The 27,616-nt window shown below is 43.2% G+C and overlaps 1 protein-coding gene across 1 annotated transcript in view; it reads left to right on the top strand.

Moving 5' to 3' along the window:
- Positions 1-27,283, top strand: part of LOC147888331 (vesicle transport protein GOT1-like) — a 29,525-nt gene extending 2,242 nt beyond the window's left edge. The window contains exons 5-6 of the mRNA XM_087392598.1: positions 26,724-26,805; positions 26,974-27,283. Coding sequence (XP_087248724.1) covers positions 26,724-26,805; positions 26,974-27,012 — 121 coding nt within the window. The 3' untranslated portion in view covers positions 27,013-27,283. The remainder of the gene's footprint in view (positions 1-26,723; positions 26,806-26,973) is intronic.
- Positions 27,284-27,616: the final 333 nt, after the last annotated feature.

Below are 27,616 nucleotides of genomic sequence, written 5' to 3'. Positions count from 1 at the left end.
CTCTTTCTGTTCAGAACTCCAGGCCAACCAAACATTCCCAAACAGCTTGCTGAATTCATGAAAAAATAGTGAGAATACATACCCTGGAATGAATATATTCTCTTTGTTGCCTGCTTTTGCAGCAAGCATGGCTCACTTCCTGAGTGCCATCCTCCTGTGATTTGGAGCCATGCAACAGTCTTGGTCATTCTGAGTTTGAAATCTGCAATCTGTGTTTACACTTGTATCTTCCTCCTCAGTAGTGTTGGCCTTGTCCTGAGTGACAAATGCTGTCCTCTGGACAGGAATCAGAATCAATGCACCAGCACTCAATGCTTGACATTCTGAAGGTCATCCGACAGTCTGCAAATACTGTCTTTGTTTTGCTTGTGGCAAGCACAAAAAACCAACCCCACATTGGCTATTGGTTCTTCCTTGTGTGACTGGTCCTCCTTCCTCTTCTGTTGATCAGCCTTCTTCAATCTGCAGTCGTTTGCTATGTGTCCAGGCTTGTAACATTAGAACTTTTTGAAGAGTCCCCCGCCTCTTTTGAAGTCACCATCAGTCTCGGGCTGACCTTGTCCAGGTTTACCTTTGTTTGCCTTTCCTTTGCTTAACACAAGGATGGCCTTGTCCTACACGCTGCCGTCTCCATGCTTATTTTCCTTGTCTTTCTCTTGCATGGGCATCAGGCCCAGCTCCTCTAAACTGAGTAGCCTTGATTGCTCTGCAGTGGTTAGTGTGGTGACCAAACCCCTGAAGCTCTTGGGAAGCATGGTAAGCATTAGTAATGCAAGCTGATTTGTGTTTATGTGCTTGCTGAGGAGCAAGTGTTCTTCACTGCTTCTTTTCAAATGATTGTTGATAAAGTCGCTTGAGTGATAAAAGCTGTTGATAAAAGGGCTTGATAGAAAGCTCATTAGGATAAGCTTTGATTATTGCTTATGTTGTTTGAGAGTAATATTGCTTCTGTTGTTGTTGCACAAACTCAGTGCGTTGCACATAAAAAAGTAGATGTTGGCTTGAAGAATCAATGATTAGTAGAGTTTGACCTCAATCAATTGAAAAATGGTGGAATGCAGATCTCTCTCTTTGTCACGATCTGCGACATATTCCTTTCTTAAAACCTTATGGATGGTTTGATAAATGGACACTTATGGAAAGGTATGCCCTTTCGACGGGACACTTGCTATGAGGCACAACCATTCCCAAGAGAGACATACTATTGAAGAGACTACCATTGTAATGTACCCTCTCATCAAGGGTCACACCCTTCACAAGGGGTACATACTCTTCATGCACATACACTTTGGAGTACACACCTTTTCATGTGCTACTCTTCACTCTTTATATAAGAGAGGCCCAACTGTATTGATGACACAATACAGACACTCAAGCAATACAAATATTCCGTGTTCTCTGCTATTTCAGGCTCCTTAGCACATTTCTAAATATAGTAAATCTAGGATCTCTTACGGTGGTATCAGAGCGTATTTCGCTCCTGCCTGTAGGAAATGCCCCTCACCTTCTAGTGCCTATCTGATACCTCTACTTCCGCTAGAAGGAGATCCACGCACGTTGTGCATGGAAGAGATGGAGAGGATGAGCGTAAATTTTTTTATTTTCGCCAAACCCACCTAAGTCATTAGTGCCCTCTCTATCTATCTCACAGCACTAGTTGATGTGAATGGGCACGTCAATTCTTCTGTCTTTTCACGTGCTTGGGCTGCCCCAAACCAAGGGACACACCCTTCTTTGCCAATGGACGTGCCTTGTCAATGAAGAGCCTTGACTCCTCACCCAAGGGGCACATCCATTCGTGAAAAAGATACACCTTTCATGTGGGGACACCCCTCTTTTAAAAAGGGACATACCCCTTCATGAAAAGGCACCCCTATTTCCACTGGTCACACCCCTTGGGATAGGTACACCCTTTGGGCCCAAGCACCCACGTATAAAAAGGGTCCCTAGGGGGCTAAAAAGGGACAACAGCCCCTTGCCCAAGGCCTAACCCTAGGTTAAAGCAAGGGTTCATGTAATCCTCCTTTTAATTTTTGGCAACCACCACCTCAATCATAAGCAAATCAAATCACAAAAACAAATTACGAATTCCCGTCTGCTTTCTCCGCTCCATTCGGCCGGGATTTCGTCACCCTCTCGCCATCAGGTCGTGACCTTCGCTTGCATATCCTGGAGAAATTTGCAGCACCTGTCTCCTCTCTGGTTCATCTCGCCATACCTGCCAGGCTGCCTTTGACCAGCATCCCTTGCTGCCCTTCAATCGTGACCAGACCAGCCTGGTTCTTCTCGCCACATTTGCCTCTGCGCAACAGACCTTTGCTGCTTTCTAATTCCGACCAGCAAGGCCTAGTCCTGCTCCTAGGCCACAGAGGCATATGCAACAGATTCAATGCAGGAAACTTGTGCCAGCTCAATGCATCTGCCCTCTCCTGCAAACCGCCTCTCCAGTACCCTTTCGGGTGAAGATCTCGCCTCTCTAAACTGATTGAGATCCTTCCTGGCTGTTTGAGATACATGCTGGTGACAGATCTTACCACAGAAGGACTGATTTTGGATGCTTCCTCATTTCGAAATTTGGAGACTTCAACTACCTCAACATCAGGACCCCCTCTAATTCGCAATTGATGCTGTACCCTCTCCATACCATATTCCACTGCTGAAACACGACTTTCAGAAATAGCTAGGTAGACAATAATTGGTGCCAGGTGGCCTGTTTCCTTTCTTTTTCAAGGACGTTCTCTCAACACATATTTGCTGTCTTTCCTCTCACAAAATTACAGCAAATGAACATTTCCTCATTTACAAATGGAAACCCTTGGTAATGCCCCTGATATCCCTTCAAGGACACCTCGGCATCTCTTGGCACCCAATCGTGTTCAAATTGCACAATCAGCGCTTCTACCGACTTGGACCACATACTATACCTTTTGTGTGAGGCACCTCAACTTCATTACTTCCTCAGCACAGTCCAGGTTGTGTTTCACGAGACACGTCGATACCTAGAACCCGATATTCCCCACAAGTTTGCTGTCCATCTTTGGAGAGACTTTTACCCCTCAGCTTCAGCATCTCCAAGGTACTCTCCACCTCCTTCAGCTCCCAGATATTCTCCCGGGTAGGGTTCCCCTTCCCAAGGACAGTATTTCGATTCTGAAGGCTCTCCCTCTTGTGGATACCCCCCTCTTCTAAATCTGTGGACTTTGCAACCAACTTCTATTCTCTCGCGTGTAGTAACACCCACTTTGGCATCACCTGTGTTACCTCCTTCAGTACCTCCTTTGCCAGATTTCCACAAGTGGTTCCATCTTGCCTCCTTTGCCCCATCCAGCATGAGCAATTATAGGGAGCAGCCCGGACCCTCCTCCAAATATGATACAAAGTAGAGCACAATCCAGTCGTGCTCGACCTCTGACATGTTGAACCGCTCGCGTCCAACCTCTCCTGAAGCGATTCTACATGGCGAAGCACTACTTCAACTCCATATTTCTCAACTTCAGGACAACATTTTAGACCTGGTCCAGAAAGTCCAATAGCTCCAGGATTCTCACAGTACCACACCCATAGAGGATGATGAGACGCCACCCGACGACTATGTGGACCTGATTCCACCAAAGGTAGAAAACATTGAACTTTGTGCCCTCTACCATTTACTTCAAGCTTTAAAAAGAAAGACTTGACATAAAACTGCCGGAAGCCTACATTGGTCAACGGAATCGCCGAACAGTTGACTAGTGGCTCACCAAATGCGCATGTATTTTGACACTGTCAACCTTACTGAAGGCAAGAAGATTGCATTGGCAGCCTCCCTCCTCAAGGATACATCATTTCTTTGGTGGCAACGATGCTTAAAGGACGGCAAAATTGTGCTAACCTGGGAACGTGTTGAACACGTGCTCCATGAAGCAGTTCATACTTGCCAATGCGGACTTCCAAGAGCGCTTAAAACTTCGACAGTTGGAGCAAACTGGCTCCCTGTCTTCCTACATCTTCGAGGTTCACCAAATTAGTGCTGGAGATTGACAATTTGACTGACAAGGATTGTCTCCGTGCTTTCATCTCAGGCCTCAATCCCTCGTTATACATTGATGTCCTCAAAGCAAACATCACCACCATTGTTGGCGCTATTGTTTACGCAGAGCGTATTACAGATTTCTAGAATACCGGGAAGCAGGGTTCTAACAAATCACACAACTCTACACGAGCCAAGGGTTCTCGCCCTGAGGATAACTCAAAGTTCAGAAAACAATCGGGTAATCAAGTTACTCGACAGTCTCAAGATCCCAACAAATCCCATAAATCTTATGTTGTATCCCAACAGAAGCACTCCTCTAAGGATCGTGCCTCTTCCTCTTTGAAAAGCAAGGACCGTCATTAGCAACATAAAGGTGCGGCTTCGGACGGCTTCAGCACAAAAGGACTTTGTACCGTTTGCTTTGGCGACTATAGATGGTTCGATTGTCTAAAAAGACCCAAGTAAAATTCAAACATGGAAGCTACCACTTCCCAATCCGAAGATGCTACTCCTGCACAAGACAATAAAGGCAAAGCTGTTGGAGTGGCAAATACCATTCATATGAGCCTTGCTAGCAACCCCGAACCTTCCATGGCCACTCAAGTACTTTGTGTCCAAGGATCGATTCGTGGAAGAACGGTCACTATCTTCATCAATAGTGGCTGTTCTCATAACTTTCTGGCTAGTTCTATGGTTGAAAAACTTCGATTGACCACTAGTCCAAGTTCCCGGGACTATCAGATTGAACTTGCTAATGGAACCACCTTCTTGTGTAACACCAAGGTAAAAAACCTGTCCTTTTGTATCCAGCACTAGATGAACAAGTTGAATTTTGACATCATGCCCCTTTCTCGATACGATGTCATCCTCGGACAACATTGGCTCTACGACTACGAACTAGCCATACAATCCAGTTTGTCCACCAAGGAAAACTTATCAAGCTAACCTTCAACACCAGTTGCCTCCCCCTTACAAGTTAATAAGTGGATTCATAAATGACAAGTTAAAACTGCACTTCCGTTGGTTACTGCAGCTGAGGAGACAACGAAAAAGGATCCTCCTAAGTACCTCAACCAATCTTTTTTCCAGCCTTATTTGGACATTTTTCTATAGGAATTGCTACAGCAGTTACCTTGACGACTAGTGGATCATCGAATCGACCTAATTCCAGGAAGTAATCCACCATCAAAACCTCCTTATTGGGTTTCTTACACACAAAACGAAGAAATCCAAAGACAGGTGGCCAAACTACTCGACAAAGGTCACATCCGACCTATTGTAGCCCTTTCGGATCTGCTGTAATACTTGTGGAAAGAAGAATAAGTCTATGTGCCTCTGCATCGACTATTGAGCCCTTAACAAGCTCACCATTGAAAACAAGTACCCATTGCCTTGCATTGATGACCTCTTCGATCAACTTTTGCATGTAACAGACTTTTCAAAGATTGATCTTCGCTCGGGTTATCATCAAATCTGCATACAAGAAGGCAATGAGTACAAGATAGCTTTTCGAACAAAGTATGGACACTATGAATGTTTGGTCATGCCTTTTGGGTTAAACAATGCCCCGATCACATTCATGACATTAATGAACGATATCTTCAGGCCTTTCCTGGACAAGTTCGTCATCGTTTACTTAGATGACATTCTCCTCTTCAGCAGATCCTTAAATGAGCACAAACAACATCGTCACCAAGTGTTCGAAGTTCTCCACGCCAATTCTCTCAACATCAACGTTGAGAAAAGTGAGTTCTTCAAAACCCAACTTGAATATTTGGGACGTGTCATTTCAGCCCAAGGCATCTCTGTGGGTCCCAAGAAGGTCGAGGTAATTCGAAATTGGCCTACTCCAAAGAACGTTCATGATGTTCGCTCTTTTTGTGGTTTGGCAAACTTCTACCATGCAAAGGTCTACTTTTAACCGAGATTGCAGCTCCTATGTCCGAATTTTTGAAAAGCACGGCAGTATTCAAATGGCTTCCCGAAACAGATTATAGTTTTGAACAACTCAAGCAAGCATTCACTACCACACCTGTTATGGCTATTGTTGACCCAAACCTTTCATTTGAGGTCAGGACTTACGCTTCCGACATCGCTATAGGAGCAGTCTCGATGCAAGAAGGCAGATGACAACCATAAACATTCTAATATCCAAACTAGATACCCAGTTTATGATAAGGAGTTTCTTGCTATGGTTCATGCCTACCGCTCAAGTATGTGTGGGTGTGTGGATTTGTATGTGTGTGAGCATATTTTTATACTATGGTCTACTCCCACTGTTGGGTACTGATGATGTCAGTGGGGATGTCATAGTAGCTAGTCCCTGCTATGCGTGATGGAGTTTATGGTTTTCAATCTTATGAGTGACTATCGTGAGATTGAAACTGCACTATATTGTGTTTTTAGAGGATGAGTTTGGGATTGTTCCTGGATTCATCTAGGTATATGCTTCTGCCGTATTAGCAGACATGCAAACTTCACCTTGTGAAGTTTTCGTCCAAGTTGCGGCCTACTGGTATTGCGATAATTCTTTCTATCTTAAATGGTGCGTTGCCCTATCAGCTAGATTTAGATGCTCGTTTGGGAGAGACTAAAATGAAATCGTTTAGACTTCACAGCAGTTGTAGCTTGAATGAAGAGATTTTGGACTACTTTTTGATTGGCCTTCTCCTTTAGTGCTAGCCTTCGTCATGGTTGAGTCTGCCCCTCACCTCCGGAGTGCCGACAAAAACTCAGTACGAAGACTTTGTATAAATGGGTGCTCAAGTATGTGTGGGTGTGTGGATTTGTATGTGTGTGAGCCACATACACTTTGGAGTACACACCTTTTCATGTTTGACTCTTCACTCTCTCTATAAGAGAGGCCCAACTGCAAATTTTCTTTGTTCTCTGCTATTTCAGTCTTCTTTCTACTCCTTAGCACATTTCTAAATATAGTAAATCTAGGATTTCTTACACTCTCTTTTGTGAACGCTTTTGAATGCTGTTCATCTTTGTGATTTTAGGCAACATGCAAGAGTGTAGGGTCTAGGGTAGAGAAAGTGGCACAAGATATGACCCTCTGACGAGGAAGAGCACCTTGGAGTGGTATGATGTTGACTCTTGCTCAAGCACACAATGCATGCAACATGTGTGCAGTGAAGGTGGGTGATGTGAGTGAATGTGAAGAAGAAGGCACACAATGAGAAATGAAGAGGCTCACACCTCTTTGTAGCTCATTTACTCAATTGGGATACACTTAGTCTCACACCTCTTTGTAGCTCATTTACTCAATTGGGATACACTTAGTCCAATTAAATGACTAAGGTTTCCCCTTGAAGATCTTGGACCTTTTAAAAGTGCCTCTAATGTGTCTACCTCGACCTAGGTGCTTATTTCATTGATAACTAAGTGTTACATGTGCCGTCCTGAAGGAGTGACTCCAGCTCGACGGGTCCGATCTACTTAGATGAACCACTGTCATAATAATCTTGGTTGGTGTCCATAATAGATACACACATATGTCTACATGTCTACATTTGGGGCCATTGAAAGTAGTGGCTCCAATTCAATTGGCCCTATCTACTCATATGACCCACCACCATATCAATCTAGATGGGTGTCCATAAATACAAATATATGTCACACCACCAAATTGGCACATACTGTAATAACATTATAATATCTTTTAATTAACAAAGTAATCATTTTGCTTGTCATGACAAATGGTTTCTTATCAGCTCTCCTTCCTCCATCATTCAGCCAGTGTTTTTTGTCTTGTTTAGGTCTTTTAGTATAGTCCAAGCCTTCATTGAAGATGAATGTGCATAGTCATTGCATCTGACATGGTGGTAATGATAGGAGATAACGCCTCCACAACCTCCTCTTCCCATTCTTCCACACTGTCTTGGTCATCATATTTTACTACTTATCCACCAGATTCTCGAGTTTAGTTCTTCCCGTATGGCGACCTCCAAAGCTTTCGAGCCAGCATGTGGCTTCTTATCTTCACCTTCCAGATCCGGTAATTTCTCTCGTCCAGCTGGCATTCTTCCTAAAATTGGGTAATAGCATCTTTGAAGCCATTGGATCCTGAAAGATACTAGACAGATAGCAAGCTCTGCTTACCTTTTCTTTCTTTGAACATAACCTCTCTAATCCACTCGTGTGTCGATCTGTGGGTCCTTGGAGCTCAATCAGTTTTCTGGGCTCTTACACCTTTGAATGTGAACTGCTCTGAGACCATGTTGAAATCTCGATGGGGGCATCCACACCTCCCTCTTCTGGAGAGGTCACCCATTTGACTTTGCTCATGCATGAGCAAAATTCACCAGAGATTTCGACAAATTGGTCTAGCCATCCAAACTGTTCCAACAAAACCATAAGTTGATGGATGTTGTCTATTTGATTTATGGAAATGTCTCTTACCAAGGCTAGGATTCAAACACAACAACTATTTCTCCTAAAGTGTGGATTGTATTTCCAACAGATGCGTGCCAAGAATATACCATATGAATGAAAAGAGACGACGTTAATTATAAGATGTAAATAGCCAAAATAAGGATACATGATTGGCATTCCAATGCCTTATTAGGCTGTTTTACTAGGCGTTGCTGGTCGCAGATGTGAATCTGCTGGAAATTGAGAGCAAGGATGTGTCCTTTCTTCACACATTTGGCATTGATGATGTTCTTCAAGGGTGTAAAGCAACTTGCATACTTTCTTGGGAATATGAAAAATATGGCACATATGGCCTCATAAGCATAGGCCAAATACAAAGGAGTGAGAGTGATGCTTGTCAGATGCCATGGGTCCAAATATTGGGAGATATGTGGTATAGATAGGTCTTTGTTAACTATTTCTATCATGCAATGGTACTTAACGAAATAACGAGAGATCTTTTTGATTATTGACTACGCCCAAAGAATGTCGACTTTGGTTAACTAGAGCAAGTTTACTTCCTTTTTTTTACATTGGTTAGTAAGCAATGTGGGGATGCCCACAAGGGACTAGGATTAGTCCAAGACTGCATGCATTAGCTAACCTTTAATGGGTTAAAGTATGTTGGATATTGTGGTAGGACCTTGGAGAGTGCAAGAGGGCTCTCGTCTTAAGTGGAAAAGCACAAAAAACAGGTCCCACAAGAGAAGAGCAGATATGGAGCGTCCAATTTTGGGGAGAAATGTCATGTGCACAGATTGGTATCTGACGTGTACTGGGTACACGAGACTAGCTCAGGTAGCTTGGGGAGGCTTAGAGTTAGGCATGCTTGATTCTCGGGTTGAGTGGCAAGGGTACGAACCAATTAGAGGTCTTCGCTATTTTTGGCGCTTGGGGCCCGAGTCTATATAAGGGACCCAGAGGTTCAATTCTCAGAGAGCCGATGGGAGCAAGTTTCGTTCTTAGATGCTAGGTCTGATCCTGGATTGAGTCGCGGATGCGCGCCTGCATCATAGCGTAGCCCAAGGCCCAGCAGCAGATCCCAGGCTTCACAGCGCCACCTGGTGGTATGGGACACCAGGCTGGTTGGGAGTTCGTGCCAGTAGCTCAACTCGTGGCTCGGAGGGGACATCTCCTGATTCGAGATCACATCTGGTAGATGTCATGGTTGGGTGGTGAGCAGCCTGCTCAGTTTTCTCACGTTGGTGTGTTCTTTTGTTTGCTTGCAGATCAGAAGTTTCAGGAGTGCTGGGATTGTGACAATTGGTATCAGAGCCAACTCCTGAGGTAGGAACTTCTGTTGCGAGAATTTTGGATGATTTTTTTTCTCCAGGTATGCCCTAATTTCGAAATTCATCTTCATTACCTTGCAAGTGCTTGATTGCAGGGGAGAGAGATTGTAGGTGAGAAGCGCTCGTAGGAGTGAAGATATGGGCTGATCGTTGGTAAGCGATGGGCTGAGGCAGAGCTTCAGTTGCTCCCAGGTATGGTCGGACTGAGCAGAGACCCGGAGAGTGCCATAGGCTGGAGCAGTTCATTGGAGCAGTTCGCAGCCAAGGGGTGCGCCAAGGGTGGGAGCAGGGAGCAGGCAAGGTTGTGCTAATTTGGGGGGGTCTGGATGCTAAAAAAAGCACCACCCCTCCAACTTAGGAGGGTGGGTTTTTTTTGACAGCTGAACTCTCTAAGAGTTGCGCCCACCTATCCTAGAGCATAGTGCAGCAGCAGCTCCTCCCCTTATCATGACCTGTGCGCAAGTCTTTACCCCTCTACGCTCCTCTTGACGATTCCACTCTCAGGTACCGCCTGCTGCAAATTTCCGTGCAGGCCAGCAAGGAGCTCGGCTCCTGGATTGACAGCCTCCGCCAGCCCCTTCTTCTTTCGACCAGCCAGCCTCTTTCTCTCATCCCCCTCTGTTTCGTCAGATTTTCTCTCTGTTCCAGTCTCCTAGTTTCGAGCCCACCTGTCCCTTCTCTTCTCTCAGCCTATTTTCTTCATCAGATTCGATTCAGTTATGGCTGATTCTGTAGACCCTGAGCTTGCGATGGGAGACCAGGATATGAACTACCATGCGGAGGATGACCAGGGTCTATACGATGATCTGATTACGAAAAAGGCTTTCAGTGAATTCACCACTGCTCTTGATGGAAAGTTTGAGCAGGTTAACACTGATGGAAAGTTTGAGCAGGTTAACACGAATCAAACGGGGTTGACACAGGAACTCCAAGGGATTCAGACTACACTCACACTTTTGACTAGCATTGTTCAAGCGCTCACGCATGTGGATGCCATGGCTTCAGTGTTAGGTCCGAACATCACTCACTCCAGATCCTTTTCCCGGAGATCAGAAGTCTCGTACCAAGGAGGTTGTTGACACTTGGTTGCACAAGTGGCAAGTACACTTCCAGTTTCACCCTTACCTAGATGACAAGAAAATACAGCTTGCAGCCGGGTTTATGTCAGGAAAGGCTTTATTGTGGTGGAAGGAACTCCAACCCAAGCCTGCAACATGGATAGAATTCGAAGGGGTCTTCATGAAAGAGTTTTTGAAGGAGGAGGAAGATTACGATATCGTAGGCAAGCTTAAAGCCCTCGATATGTCCAAGCTGAATTTGACTTTTGATGTTTATCTTCAGAGGTTTCGGGATTTGTAGACCAGAGCTACAAAGATGGATCCAGTGACCTTGTTAGGTTTCTTTGTGGATGGTTTGCGTGACTCGTACAAGTTACAGATCAAGAACAAGTGTACCACGTTGCAAGAGGCCATGAATTACGCGCGCATTTATGATGATACCATGGCCAGTGCAAAGGGAACCACAGTTGCCGACACAGGTGGGAAGAACAAGACGAAGTTCTTCTAGTCTACCACTGGTACCGGGGAGTCGAAGTCTATAGACAACACCTCCAAGAAACATTTGACTCAGGCGAAGAATGGTCGTGCCCGTTTCCTTCGTACCTTGAAGCTAAAGAAAGAGGGACGTTGCTTCATCTACGAGGAGCGGGGCCACACTAAGAATGATTGTCCTAAGCGCAAGAACCAGAAACAAGCGTCGAGACCGAAGCTCCAAGCGGGTCCGGGTACCAAAGCTAAAGGAGCTAATCAAGTTTCGATGACAGGTATTTCTGTAAATGTCATTACCTGCCCACTTTCTTGTAATTGCACTTTTAATACTTCGTTATTTGGTTCCCATGATCTTTTCCGAGTTTATGGAGAAGTTAGGGACCAAAGAGTTCACATTCTCTTTGACCTGGGCAGCTCTCACAACTTTGTTAATTACAAACTTGTGCAAAAGATGGGGCTGTCCACGATACCTAGCGATCACACCTATGAGGTGCAGCTTCCAGCTGGGAAGCAGTTTTGGAATCGCAAGATTGAAGCACTTTCTATCCGGATTCAAGAATACACAGCGGCTCTTACGTGCTATGTCATGACAAGAGAAATGATTATTTAGTTAATTAATAGTCATTAGAACTTTATTATTGTTAGGCGCCAATTTGATGGTGCGGTTATATGTTTGTATTTATGATCGATCAAGCGGTGTAAATAGTACCGCCAAAAACTATGTAACATTGGCCAATGATTAGTAATAAAGATGTGCACACACGTGTCTAGGTCCTAGGGGCAATAGGAAAGGGAAAGGGTGCATTAGAGTGCATTGAATGGTAGGTGCATGGGTCATAGGCTAAGGGTAGGTGTAAATGGGAAGATGGAACTTGAGTGATCTCAAGGGACATTAATGAAAGGGTATCACCCTTTCATTGTAAATCTCACGTAGCATTCTTTCTACCAGATTGCATTCATCCGTCATCTCTCTCCCACCTTGCATGTAGGTCGAAAAAGAAACAAGTACTCTCACGAGGGCGCTCTTCCCCATTGGAGGGCCAATCGGCATTCAAATTCTGCATGCATTGCACACATTTCCATTTTCGAAAAGTGTGGATCTTCACATTTGGTATCAGAGCAGCGACGATCCACGAGCGGGACGAGAAGAGGGCGACAGTTGCGAACGACGGAAGTCGCAAGAGAGGTTGGCGGAAAAGGATCACGACTGACCGATCTTGAGGTCCTGAGACAAGGGATTTTTCTGAAAAGTTTTGGCCTTCGACGGCGAACGGCGAACGGGGTGTTCTCTTTTGCCCCCCCCCCCCCCCCCCCCCACATCATGTGAATGTACCCTTAAACCGTGAGAAAAAGGGATTCCCGTTCTACCTAACCGGAAGTCGGATCGGAATAAGATTTTAAGGGAGTGATCCACCCATCAAGTAATCCCTATAACGGTATCTAGAGTTCCAATCCGCTCAAAACAAGTAGCCCAAACGGAGCGTACCAGTTTACAGCAGAAATACAAGAAGAAAAGCTTGAAAGAGAAGGGAAAGGAGGTGATTTTAAGTGTCTTCTCAACACAAACAAAGCGGGAGTTGGATAAGTACCACCACCTCTACAACACTTGAAGTTTGCTGTAAAATAAACCTTCTTTTTTGAAATTACAGCAAGACATTTTCTCTCTTGTATTACTAAAAGGAAAGAATGGAAGGGGAAGGGACATATAACAATGAACTTATTCCTTTTCCTCCATTACCCCAAGGAGAGAGAGAAAGAACACCTTCACCCCCTCTTGAAGAGGATGGATTAGGTGAGAGTTATACACATCTTGAGTATGATAACCCACAAATAGATTTACAGCAGTCTCTCCTTCAAGAACCTCCTGATAGGGAGTTCTCCTTTCGTAATGAAAGAAGAAATGAGACCAGCCAAGAACAAGGTGATGAGTTCACGCCTTCAACTCAAAACCCAATACACATGGATTCTAATCCAAGTGCAAGAGGAAGAGAGGAGACTCCTGTTGATAAGCTGGTTTTCCAGCTTAGCAATATGATTGAGCAGTCCATTATGACAAGATTAGGGACTAAGAGGACTTTAAACTTCGGGAATGAAGAGTTGAGTAACCCTTCTAAGAGGTCCAAATTCCAACCGCGAGAGAGAATTGAGTTCCCCAAATATGATGGGGCAAGGGAGGCTGACAAAATCCTCAATTGGATTCGTCATTTTGAGCTATACTTTGCCCATCAAGACAAGACCGAGCAAGAGAAGCTTGCTCTTGCCACATTGCATCTGCAGAAGGATGCTCTAATGTGGTGGTCCTTGTCACAAACAGGAAAAGAGCCTATTCATGAATGGGCTAAATTTGTGGAGCAACTGAAAACCACTTTCATGCCACCGAGGCATGAAGAGAACCTAACCTTTCGTTGGGAGAGGTTTAGGTAGTTCGATAATGAGAGTAATGCAGATTTTACAGCCAGATTTTGGAAACTCTCTCTAGAGTTACCCGAAAAGAGTGAGGAAGATAGGAGAAAGAAGTATTTAGCAGCTTTAAGCCCAAAAGTAAGGTACGAGGTTGAAATGTTTAACCCGACCACGCTTAAGGACCTCACTAAGCTGGCTGAAATAGCCGAGAGAAAATTGAATCCTCGTAAACCCTTCAATAAGGAGTATGGGTCATCATCTAAGACCAATAATATACCCACTTTTAGGAAACCAAACCGGTTTAAGAATAATAAAGGGAAGGGTAAAGCTCTTGTAAGGAATGTGAACAGTCAATCGCGTCCTGGATGGGTGCCATTTCCTTCTATGACTGACGAAGAGAAGAGGAAGTTGATTAAGGAAGGAAAATGTTTCGGTTGTAAGAAACATAAGCCAGGGCACGTATGGCATAAGTGTCCCGTTCTCTTGGCTAAGATTGCCAAGACGAATTCAATAAAAGGGAAAGCCAAGGCATCCAAGCAGGAGGGTGAGGCTTCTACTTTGTCACCCTCGAAATCTACTGTGACTATTGAGCCAATAGTGAATGCTGTCCATTCAGCCAATACCTTTGGGCCTCATGATCTTTTTAAGGTGTATGGATTCGTGAATGGACAGAGAATAGTGGTTCTCCTAGATGATGGATGTAATTATGACTTAGTAAGTGATAGATTGGCAAAATTACTCCATCTTAAACCAGAACCTATAAAAAACATGTCGCTTTCAGGAGCTTTTAGGGGACACAATGAAGAAGACACATCCATAGTACGAAATATTCCTTTTCGTATACAAAAATATAGAGATCGAAGGGATTTTCTAGTAGCCCCTTTACAAGACGTTGACATGATACTAGGTAAACCATGGCGGTATGATTTTAACCCTGCTATTCATCCTCATACTCATCATTGTTGCTTTGTACATAAGGATGAAAACATAAGGATTGTAGGGGATCGGGACGTGTATACAATTCCATTGATTACTCCTACCCAAGCGAAAAGATTGGTAAAAAGAGGGGTAGATTGTAATCTTGTGTATATACGGGATTCACGAGATCTTCATATCTCAAAAGAAGATCGGAAGAGAAATGAGTTCCTTAGAGCTTATGAGGATCGATTTTCAAGAGATGACTCATTTGAATTGCCCATGGAGAGAGAAGATGATCATGCCATAGACTTAGAGCCAGGAGCTTCCCCTCCATGTAGAGCCCCATATAGGATGAACAGGATAGAAATGGAGGAGGTAGAAAAACAAATTGAAGATCTGTTGCAAAAAGGCCTGATTCGACCAAGCAGTTCTCCATTTGGAGCACCTGTATTATTGGTTAAGAAGAAGGATGAATCATATCGTATGTGTATAGATTACCGTGCTTTGAATAAACTTACGATTAAGAACCGGTATCCGATTCCAAGAGTGGATGATTTATTGGATATGCTTAAAGGTGCTAAAGTTTTTAGCAAATTGGATTTGAAATCTGGTTATCATCAACTTCGTATGAAAGCTGGGCATGAACATAAGACTGCTTTTCGCACTCTCACTGGACATTATGAGTTTTTGGTCATGCCTTTTGGCCTAACTAATGCTCCAGCCACTTTTAGTAGGCTGATGAGAAGGGTTTTGCGACCCTACTTGGGAAAATTTGTCATAGTCTTTTTCGATAACATTTTAGTGTTCAGCCAGAATGAGGAAGAGCATAAGGATCACCTTGCTAAGGTGATGGAGCTCCTAAGGAAGGATCGATTGTTCCTAAATACCAAGAAGAGTGAGTTCTTCAAGACAGAAATAGAGTATTTGGGACACATTGTGTCTGCCGAGGGAATTCGGGTTGACCCTAAAAAGGTCAAGGCCATAATTGAATGGCCAATACCCAAAAACATACATGAGCTGAGATCCTTCCTAGGGATGTGTAGTTATTATCGCAGATTCATTAAGAATTTTGCACGTCTTGCTTCCCCACTAACAGATTTGTTGAAGAAGCATTCCTTGTATGAGTGGGGAGAGGTTCACCAAGTAGCTTTTGAGGAGCTTAAGAGAACATTGGTGACTGCACCAGTGTTAACACTTCCGGACATGGACAAAGAGTTCTTTGTTGTATGTACGGATGCAAGTGGTACCTCGATTGGGGCAGTGTTGATGCAAGGAGGGCATCCCATTGCTTATGAGAGTAGAAAACTTCAAGGGGCTGAATTGAAATATATCACGTATGAGAAGGAGTTATTGGCAGTCATTCATGCTCTAAAGTTATGGAAGCATTATTTATATGGTTCTGCTTTCAAGACTAAGACTGACCATCAAAGTATCAAGCACTTGTTCTCTCAACCCATTGTCTCTTCAAGACAAATCAAATGGGCTGAATATATTCAATCCTTTGGGCAACCAAATATCGAATATCAGCCAGGAAGGGAGAATTTAGTAGCTGATGCTTTGAGTAGACGGCCCCAAGTTAATCACGTTTCTGTGATTAAGGAGAAATCATTAGGAGCAATGGTTGAAGCTTATCCTTTAGATGAGGACTTCGCTGACATTTATGGGAAGATTCAGCGTAATGAGGTTGGGGATTTAGAGGCTTATTCCATCGTGGATGGATACTTATTTTTGGGACGTGCCATATGTGTACCCAAAACATTTCGGTATCTAGTCATGAGTGAGTTACATGCGAGTCCATATTCTGGACATAGAGGCATTAGAGGGACCATTGACAATATTGAGAGATACTTCCATTGGCCTAAACTTCGCAAAGAAGTTTCGACCTTTGTTCAACAATGTGACGTATGTCAGCGCATTAAATCTGACACAAGTAAGACTGCTGGTCTTTTGCAGCCTTTGCCTATTCCTTCGGAAAGGTGGGAACACATTACAATGGATTTTGTGTCTGGTTTCCCCAAGGTTGGTCAGTTTGAGCAGATTTTCACTGTTATAGATAGGCTGAGTAAACAAGCTCATTTTATTCCCTGTAAAAAAGAGTTGTCTGCTCCTGAAACAGCAAGGTTATTCATTAGGGAAATCTTCAGGTTACATGGGTTACCAAAATCCATTGTATCCGATAATGATGGCCGTTTCATTAGCAACTTTTGGACAGCTCTATTAGAGAATCTTGGAACCAAACTGAAATTTACTACAGCCTTCCATCCTCAAGGAGATGGACAAAGTGAGAATGCCAATCAAACCATAATTACTTTACTTCGAGCTTATGTCCATGACCAACCTAGAAGGTGGCCAGAGTTCTTACCCATGTTAGAGTTTGCTTATAATAACACTGTACATACTTCCACCAAGAAAGCCCCATTTGAAATCATCTATGGGCAATGTTTACCCACTCCAATAACACACTTGGGGGAGCGAATTTTTGCTGCTGACCAGTTTGCTGAGGATATGTCACAGGTTATTGAGCAAGTAAAAGAACATATTAAGAAGGCCCAGGTTCAACAATCCAAGGCAGCCAATAAAAAAAGAAAAGAAGTTTATTACAAGGAGGATGATTGGGTTTTATTGAAGATTGATAAAAGAAGAATCAAATCAGTGAGAGGAAGTACCCAACATGTCAAGCTAGCACCGAAGTTTTATGGTCCATTTCAAATTTCAGCAGCTTTATATCCAGAAGAAGGATCCAGAGCGTATGAGCTGAAGTTACCAGCCCACTGGCGTATGAAGAACATCTTTCATGTGAGCAATTTGAAGAGATACCATGGCGATACCTCTGCGTTTTTGGATATTCAGCATCAAGAAGAACCTGAACTTGAAGATGGGACTGAAGTTCTTACTCCGGAACAGATCGTGTACCATAAAGAGAAGAGTACTCGTGGAAAGAAGAGATATATGTATTTACTGAAGTTTAAAAACCAGCCAGCTAGTGATGCACAATGGATGGAAGAAGAATTCTTTACAGATTTTCCACAGATACTCGCAGATTACAAAGAGGCGATGCAATGGCAGAAGTAACAAGAGAAAGTGCACATAAGAGGAAGAGACAAGCAATAATCCAAAAGAGGACTTCTGCTCATTCAAGCAGGAGGGAGTGTCATGACAAGAGAAATGATTATTTAGTTAATTAATAGTCATTAGAACTTTATTATTGTTAGGCGCCAATTTGATGGTGCGGTTATATGTTTGTATTTATGATCGATCAAGCGGTGTAAATAGTACCGCCAAAAACTATGTAACATTGGCCAATGATTAGTAATAAAGATGTGCACACACGTGTCTAGGTCCTAGGGGCAATAGGAAAGGGAAAGGGTGCATTAGAGTGCATTGAATGGTAGGCGCATGGGTCATAGGCTAAGGGTAGGTGTAAATGGGAAGATGGAACTTGAGTGATCTCAAGGGACATTAATGAAAGGGTATCACCCTTTCATTGTAAATCTCACGTAGCATTCTTTCTACCAGATTGCATTCATCCTTCATCTCTCTCCCACCTTGCATGTAGGTCGAAAAAGAAACAAGTACTCTCACGAGGGCGCTCTTCCCCATTGGAGGGCCAATCGGCATTCAAATTCTGCATGCATTGCACACATTTCCATTTTCGAAAAGTGTGGATCTTCACATGCTATGTCATGCACTTGGAGCATGTGGACTTGTTAATCGGAATAGAGTGGTTTAAAACCCACGATATTCGGATTGGATGGAAGGAACATACTCTTTCTTTTTTGGATAAGGACACCTAATTTTGTATTCAGTGTGATAATATTCCCTCTTCTCAGGGACCTATTGTATGTGTGATGCAGCTTCGGAATATATTAAACACTTCTCATTATGATGTCTATAAGTGTGTTTTGATTCCCCTTTCTTCATTTGTTGTCTCTGTTAGTAACAAGAATGATTTAAGTGTCTTTGAACACCGTGAATTGAGAACGTTGTTAGATGATTTCATGGATGTATTCCCTGCTCAACTGCCGGAAGGTTTACCTTCAGAACGGGCAGTAGATCATTGCATAGACTTAATACCTGGGGCTCAGCCTATTAGTGTTCCATCTTATAGAATGAGCCAGTTTGAATGAGTTAGCTTCACAGCTATAGGATTACTTGAATATGGGCTATATTCACCCAAGTAAATCACCTTGGGGAGCACCTGTTCTCTCAAGAAAGAAGAAAGATTCTACATGGAGAATGTGTATAGATTATAAACGATTGAATAAAGTGACAATTAAGAATCGATACCCTCTACCTCGTTCCGATGATCTAATAGACCGTTTGGCCGGAGCGAAGTATTTCACTAAGATTGATTTGCGTACGGGTTATCACCAAATCCGTATCTATGCTAAACACATAGATAGAACCGCATTCCGAACTAGGTATGGCCACTACGAGTTTCTTGTATTACCTTTTGATTTGACCAATGCTCCTGCCACCTTCCAGCAAATGATGAACGATTTGTTCCGAGATTTTCTGGGCATATTCGTTGTAGTGTGCTTAGATGACATCTTGGTATATAGCCGAACGCTCGAGGATGACATAGGACACCTCCGGATTGTCTTAGTTATTCTGAGACAGCATAAGCTCTATGCCAAGATGAGTAAATGTGACTTCTTTATGAAGGAGATCATTTACTTAGGACACAAGATTTCTTCTGAAGGTATTAGCATTGATCTGGATCGTATCCTGAAGGTTTTAGAATGGCCGATCCCTCAGACTGTGAAACAACTTCGTTCTTTCCTAGGATTTACGGTATTTCTACGGAAGTCTGTGCATGATTATTCACACATCACGGCACCCCTGATAAACATATTGAAAGGTCGTGGACGCAAGTTTACGCAACCGATCTCTTGGAATGATGCATTGAACAAGGCTTTTGAAGCCTTGAAGTTAGCTATCAAGGAAGCACCTATTCTTGCATTACCCGATCCTACCCGGCCTTATGTTTTAGAGGCTGATGCGAGCGATTTTGCGATTGGGGCAGCTTTATTCCAAGAGGGCAGACCTGTAGCTTTTGAGAGTAAGAAGCTAGACGACATCCAATATCATTGGCCCACACTAGAAAATAACTCTATGCAGTCGTGTATGTAGTGAAGGTTTGGAGACACTACTTGTATGGTTCGAAGTTTCTTGTATTGACTGATCATCAGTCAATTAAGTATGTGTGTGATGGGTCTGAATTGAGGGGACGGAAAGCTAGATGGGCAGAATTAATGCAAGATTTTGATTTTGAAATATGTTATCGAAAGGGTTCGTTGAATAGTGTGGCGGATGCCTTAAGTCGAGTCAAGTTTGTAAATGCTATGTCATTTACGGAAATATCCTCAGACCTATTTCAATCCTTGAGAGGGCTTTGCGCAATTGATAGTCATTTCAGTTCTTATTGGCAGAGAGTCCAGGATGGGAGCTCCATGGTTGACCAGGACTCAGGGATTGTGCCACCTACGGTACAGGCGGCGGGAGGTCAGTGGATGATTAGGAACGGCTTGCTGTTCCGGAATGGAAATATTTGTGTGCCAGATGTTCTGGAACCTTGATCCAAGATTCTCTGGGAGTGTCATGATGCCCCTAGTATTGGACATCCGGGTATACATCAGACTCTGTCCCATGTGAAGCATACCTTTTATTGGCCTAAGATGCGTGCATTTATTGAAAACTATGTAGTAGGTTGCCGGGTTTGTTAGGTTACTAAGGCAAAACGCCTTAGAAGCGCGGGTTTATTACAGCCATTGCAAATTCCACGTAATAAATGGGAAAGTATTTCCATGGATTTTATTACTGGTTTGCCTCGAACGCGCAAGGGTCATGACTCCATTTGGGTCATAGTCAACTGTCTGACCAAAATGGCTAGATTCTTACCTATTAGAACAACTATTTCAGTTGTTCAGCTGGCTCACGAGTTTGTGGACCACTTGTTTAAGTTGTATGGTTTGCCCTCTGACATAGTCAGTGACAAGGACTCGAAGTTTACAAGTAACTTTTGGATGCTTGTTTTTGAGAAGTTAGAAACTACTCTAAGTATGAGTTCCTCAGATCATGCACAATCCGATGGTAGTACAGAGAAGGTCAACCAATTGGTTGAAGATATGCTTCGGGCATATGTTTCTAAGAGACAGTCTTCATGGGAAGATTATCTACCTATGATAGAATTTGCTTATAACAGTGTAAAGCATTCGAGTACTGGTTACAGTCCTTTTATGCTTATGTACGGGTTTCAACCTAAGTCACTAGTTATGGTTGGGTTAAAGGGAATCCAAAATGATGCTGCAAAGACCTTCTTGCTAGACATGCAGGAAATGTTGCAGTTTGCCAAGGAGTCTATTAGAAGTGCCCAAGATCGGGACAGATTTTATGCTAATAGACATCGTTCACCTAGAGAGTTCTCTGAAGGAACGATGGCATATCTGCGAATTCCCAAGGAATCCAAGAGCCTAAGTTCTGGTTTGGTTCCGAAGTTATTCCCCAGATACTGTGGTCCCTTCAAGGTTATTAAACGAATGGGACCAGTTGCATATAAACTAGAATTGCCTCCTGATGTTAAAGTACATCTAGTATTTCATGTCAGTAGACTGAAAGAGTTACTGGGTGCGGATGATCAACTTGTGTCTCCTCAAGAGATAATAGAAGTTACAGATTTAACTTTTATTCCACACGAACCTGAGTGTATTCTTGAATTTCGTGAAAGACAGATTCGTAATAGAACTATCACGGAATACAAGATCAAGTGGAAGGATCGTGTTGAGGAGGATGCAACATGGGAGACATTACAGAACCTCCAGAGAACATTCCCGGGTTTTTTAGCGAACTCAGGAATGAGTTCTTAGAGGACGGGAAGTATGTCATGTGCACAGATTGGTATCTGACGTGTACTGGGTACACAAGACTAGCTCAGGTAGCTTGGGGAGGCTTAGAGTTAGGCAGGCTTGATTCTCGGGTTGAGTGGCAAGGGTACGAACCAATTAGAGGTCTTTGCTATTTTTGGCGCTTGGGGCCCGAGTCTATATAAGGGGGCCAGAGGTTCAATTCTCAGAGAGCCGATGGGAGCAAGTTTCGTTCCCAGGTGCTAGGTCTGATCCTGGATTGAGTCGCGGACGCGCGCCTGCATCATAGCGTAGCCCAAGGCCCAGCAGCAGATCCCAGGCTTCACAGCGCCACCTGGTGGTATGGGACACCAGGCTGGTTGGGATCTGGTTGGGAGTTCGTGCCAGTAGCTCAACTTGTGGCTCGGAGGGGACATCTCCTGATTCGAGATCACATCTCGTAGATGTCATGGTTGGGTGGTGAGCAGCTTGCTCAGTTTTCTGACGTTGGTGTGTTCTTGTGTTTGCTTGCAGATCAGAAGTTTCAGGAGTGCTGGGATTGTGACAAGAAAGCACACGGCAAGTGAGCAAGCAGCCTGAAAGAGGGGCCCATGAGGCTAAAAGCAAGGAGATTGCCTATTTGGATAAGAAAGCTATTGCTTTCTAGGAAAAGACGGGCTATTTTCTCTCTCTCTCTCCCTCTATTGCGATTCAAGTTCCAGCGTCAACATTAAGTTTTTCTTGCTGAACTGAGTTTCCAGCCAGTATTCGAAATCTTTTTTGGCGTGCTAAGTGCTCAGATTGAATATTGAACTGTGTTTTAGTTAGAGAAAGGTTTTAGTGGTGTCAGAGCATGGCATCGTTACTTTCCATGGTAATGACAATCCTATGCTCCAAAGCGTTGTGGAGATCTGCTGCGACCAAGAATTAAAAGGCGCCACCAACAAGAATCAAGGAGAGTTTTTTCTTCCAGCAATCAAGATACCCGTAAGCTTGCACAGTGATTTGGATAAGGAGCAGTGATTTAGTCCAAGGCTTCCACTCAACTGTGTCAACGCCATCTGGCCCCTGTGATCAGCAAAGAAAGAGAGCGCAAACTCAGGTAGATTTAGAGCTCCTGGCCATTTCTAGTTCTTGGCGGATTTCTTGTGGCAAGTTCTCACCTGTTTGCAGTCCCAATCATTTGATGATGCTTTGAGGAGGATTGATTCTTCATCAGCATGTACCCCAGTGCCAAGCCTAAGTGATTGGAATTGTGAGCTTCTTACTGTGGCTTTTGGAGCTGTCCAAAAAAGCAATTGAATATTATACTGATTTCTTGACAAAGAGCCAGTAATCAAGATTAGCAGAATTGCGAATTAAATTCTGCTCAGACTACTTTGTGGATCAACAAGTAAACCGAAATCTTTTGGCCTGCTGAATTCACTGAATGTGGAAGTTCTAGCACTAAGCGACCCAGTAAGAGGAGATCTGTAAAGCTAGATGGGTAGATGGGACCTTATCCTTCACCAATAACTCTGCAAGTTGGAGATCAGGCATGCTGATTTCTGGTATGGAGATGGAGCACGAGGATGACCATATGTCTGAGTTTTCCTATGATACTAGGCAAAATCTCTTTCATGCCAGAATTCTCCTACTTATAGCATGGATCGACTCATGGGAATCTCCATGATGTTTCAACTAAGTGTGACCAACAATATTTTGGAAAGAATATCAAAAGGCTAAGTATATTAATGCTTATTAATTTTGATTAGTTTCTTTTGACCCTTGTGTGTAGTCGGCCGATTGTTTCAAGAACAGAGAATTTTTATAGTTCAAGCATGGTTTGAAAAGTTTATCTCAAGGCCAAGACTTCAGTTAAGAGGGTGTCAAAACAGTTTTCACACAGCTATTTGTTTCGAGTTATATTATCTCAAGCTCTGGAAGTTTTAGTTATAATATCTTAATTATATTATGGAACCAGTTTCTTCTATTTCGCCAAGATTATGGACTTGCAATTTTGCCATTACAAAGGAGTATGGATATCTTTCAGGGAGAGAAATACACAGTTGGACCTTGTATGATCCGTGGTAAGGGTGGATATCAGACTTTCTCACCATTGTCCACAAGTTTTACATCATTCTCAGAAAGCAAAGAAAATCTACAAGGTTTATTGCGTGCTTTATGGTGTTTCCATCTCTAAGATCGTCTAAGGTCAGCTTGACATTGGACAAAGTGGATTCAAAGATGTTATGGGCAGTTTGGTCATGAAAAGCAAAGCAATGCTTTTGTGGTCCAAAGTCATTCTCCTATTCTAGAGAGGTCTATCACAAAAAGCAAAATTGCTTTTGAAAGATGCGATTTTCATTGGCCAAGTGTTTATTCAATTCTATGGCTCCCTTTATTTGGGACTTACTAATTGGAGATGAATTTGGAGCTTTTATGCTCATTCATACGGCTGATATGGACAAGCAAAAAGAAGAACTTCCAGCTAAAGAAGTTGAGGGGAAATACAGAACCCTTGGAAGAAGCCAGTTTTATTTTAGAATCATAACCCTCGGAAGAGACAGCTAGTTTTATTCCAGGATCATTGTGTAAGGAAGGTGTTAAGGCAAAAGTAGAGTATGCATCTTTTGGAAGCACTGATGGGTTTCCTCCACTGGCATAATTGTAGAAGGCAGGGGTTTTGTTAGCCAAAGAAGCAGCAATCAACTCCACAGGAAAGGAAAAGGGGCATGGATTTGCCAAGAATAAGCAGGGCAGGTATTTGCTAAGAAAGGAAGGCATGCATTTGCCAAGAAAGAAAGGCATGAGTTTGCCAAGAAAGCAAGGCATGGATTTTTGCCAAGAAAGAACAGACTGTGTACCACACAGAGAAGAAAGTGCTTAGAGACAAGGTTACTAGCAGATATCTTGTGAAGCTCAAGAGCTTCTTGGCACTAGATGCCAAGTAGGTGGATGAGGAGTTGTTCTCATAGTATAGTATTTATAGGAACCTGTTCAGTTGAGGACAACTAATTAGAAGTCGAGGTGGATGTCACGCAATTCTACTTCTCCCAGGTGACTAGAGCAAGTTTACTTCCTTTGTTTTACATTGGTTAGTAAGCTCTGTGGGGATGCCCACAAGGGACTAGGGTTAGTCCAAGAACCAGAATGCATGCATTAGCTAACCTTTGATGGGTTAAAGTGTGTTGGATATTGTGGTAGGACCTTGGAGAGGGCAAAAAGGCCCTCGTTGTAAGAGGAAAAGCACAAAAATCAGGTGCCACGAAAGAAGAGCAGATATGGAGCATCCAACTTTGGGGAGAAAGTGCCCATGGAGCTAAAAGCAAGGAGATCGCCTATTTGGATGAGAAAGCTGTTGGTTTCTAGGAAAAGCTGGCTTATTTTGGCTAAAAAAGCCTAGTTTTTCGGTTGTGTGCCAAGTTTATAAAATGAGGGAGCAATCTTGCTCCTTGTATGGAATTCGGATGGAGATTCCAAGTTGTAAGAGATTCATGCTCTCCTGTGAGCAAGCTTGTAACAGTTTCTATTGCAATAAAGACCTTCGGGGGAGAAAGGGGGGTTATTTTTGGCCCCTAGTGTGGCACCTTGTGCTCTTTCTCCGGCTATGCACCAGCTAGGGTGACATGACATACAGAGGATTCCTCTCCGCTCCAGTCTTTTTTCTTTTCATTGTCATACTCAGATGTATTTGATTATGTATGATCAGACCTGGGATTCAGCACGGGTGATGATGCTCGTTTTAGTAGCTCCACCCTTACTGTGATTTGTATCAGGTTTTCTTTCAGTCTCATAGACCCATCGGTCTTCCGAAGACTCTAATAAAATTTCTTTCTCTTCCTCTTTTGCGATTCAAGTTCCAGCTTCAACGTTAAGTTTTTCTTGCTGAACTGACTTTTCTGCGAGTATTTGAAATGGTAATTGCTCAGATTTGCTGCGAATTGAATATTAAAGTTGTGTTTTAGTTAGAGAAAGGTTTCATTCTCGGAAGGTGCTTTTTATGGTTTGTATCTTGTCTAGCCTAAGGACTCTTTTTAAACAGGAAAGTGTAAAAAAGGGAGTATATATGCGTGCCTGGAGTGGTGCTTGTATGCTTTATCCATTGATGGTTTTTATTACATCTCATAGAGGGAGATGATTGTTAGAGATAAAAGGGCAGCATATACCTCACTACCCACACAGTGGAATGATGGGCTCCACCCACAGATAACATGAACACTCGGATTTTTCTCCATGAATGTGAGAACAAGAAATAATGACAACACGTATATGGATCTCAAAAACAAGTCACAGGGTCTGGGCTTGAAAGATGGTGCGTTAGGTGGATGTGCGTGGATGGGGTACTTTTCTTGTCTCCTATAAGCTCACTTGCAAACGTTTTTCGGTGCATACTCTGTTTTCTTTTGTCCTTCACAAGAGTCCATTCCTCATTGGGAATTGGATTGTGCTGAAAGTGTATGTGACATCCCAAGCTAATGAGGGTTAGTTCACACCTAACTTGGCCTACATGAAAGGCGTTATGTAGTGGTTCGGGCCGGGGCTGAGGACATGTGGATAGACATGAAAAGGGGAGTCAGTTAGGGTTTGCTTTTCAATCTTGCTCAGCTCCAGGCTGTTGCCGACTGGTCAGGTCCATCCCCGGATGTGCAAGGGCCTTCCCAAGTAGGCCCCCCTTGGCTCGATGGGCTCATTGAGTATCTTTCAGCTCCACAGCCTGCCCGTGATGGGCATATTCACAGCGCTAATGCAGGACTGTAGGACAGCCGGATCTGGTGGGTTTGGCGGCCGATGTGGCTGCCCCACGAGGACGTACCACATTGCAGCCTGTTTGCTGTCCCTTGCCCTTGTGGCACAATCTACCCCCAACATCTTGTAGGTATCAAGCTCCATTGTACTCCTCATTTGGGACATTGACCTTAGGTTTCCAACATTCTCAGCATCTCCTATTCTTCTTAGATATAATCCTTAAACATATCCCAAGTTTTTTCAAATAAAGTGAGGTTTAGATGACTTTGACAACTAGCAAAGTACCTCAGCACGTGTTAACGAAGCTCTGGAGGCATACGGTTGACATCATGACCCTTGTGACATTTGATAGAGACTTTTGGAGGGCCTGATGGCTGAGGATTTTATTTGCATGAACTTTTGGTGTAGTATGAGCATACTTTTTCTAACATCAGAATAATGGATTATGCTAGTGTGGTATCTTGTCTGGACCTTTAGATAGACAGTACAGAGGTTGAAAAGATGGCATGTTTTAAATTACAGTGCACGGAAGTATTGACAATCTGCTGTGTTGTTTGTGCAGTGGTTTTATGCCCACAGTGATGGTTTTCCTGTCCAAAATTCCAGTGATTGGCTGGTTTTTTCAGCAGCCTTTCTTTTTATCAGTGAGCACCTGCACGTTTTGTTTTAGTGTTACTGTCAGTGTGTTCGTCTGAAAAAGGCCCCTGGAGTCTGTTTTTTATCTTAACATGCATTATTGCATTAGTACTGTCTTTGAATTTGCAAGGTTTGATGCATGCATTGCTAAGTTAATGTGGATATTGCATTTGCAGTTTTTTAATCGTTTTCGGCAGCGCCGAGTACCAGTTTAGTGGTGCATGGGACTCACAAGAGTGGGCAACTAGTGTAAATAATTTTAATGATTAGAATGAGCTGGGAGGTGAGCAGCTTACCGAAGTATATTGGGGATTGTCAAGTGGTTATGTTCGGGAACCCAAAAAGACACGAGCATAAACACAGTCAAGAAGTCACTCTTATTCTTTGTGCAGCATCATTTTTTGTTTTTTGTAATTTTGTAAGTATTTGAAAGTCTTTCAAACAAAAGTTTGAATTTTTGGTGCAGCTGAATACATACAATAATACCTAAGAGAGTCATGTTAGATTTAAAGCTTATTTGGTAAAGGCTTATTAGATGCTTTCGTTAGAAGCTGAAGAGAGAGAGAGAGAAAGAAAGAAAGAAAGAAAGTCTATTAACGTCCACTGGTGACCAAAAGGTCTATGGGACAGCAAGAAACCCTCTAGTACATCTGGTTTAGGGAGGGCGCATGGCAACTCCCAAGGAGTGCAAAAGCAACCCCAATTTATTTAGAGTACCTACATAATAGTCTGAAAGAGTAATCAGCCATACATCAGTTTAAGACAGAGAGTCTTTTGGTTTTGATTTAAACTCTCTGATTAGGGCTACGCCTTCACGGT

The sequence above is a fragment of the Dipteris shenzhenensis genome, chromosome 21, assembly GCF_047967505.1.
Source record: "Dipteris shenzhenensis isolate YYH24624 ecotype China chromosome 21, Dip_SZ_1.0, whole genome shotgun sequence".
In the NCBI taxonomy this organism is placed as follows: Eukaryota; Viridiplantae; Streptophyta; class Polypodiopsida; order Gleicheniales; family Dipteridaceae; genus Dipteris; species Dipteris shenzhenensis.
The sequence above is the reverse complement of the archived record's forward strand: the minus strand, read 5'-3'. Positions and strand labels throughout refer to the sequence as shown.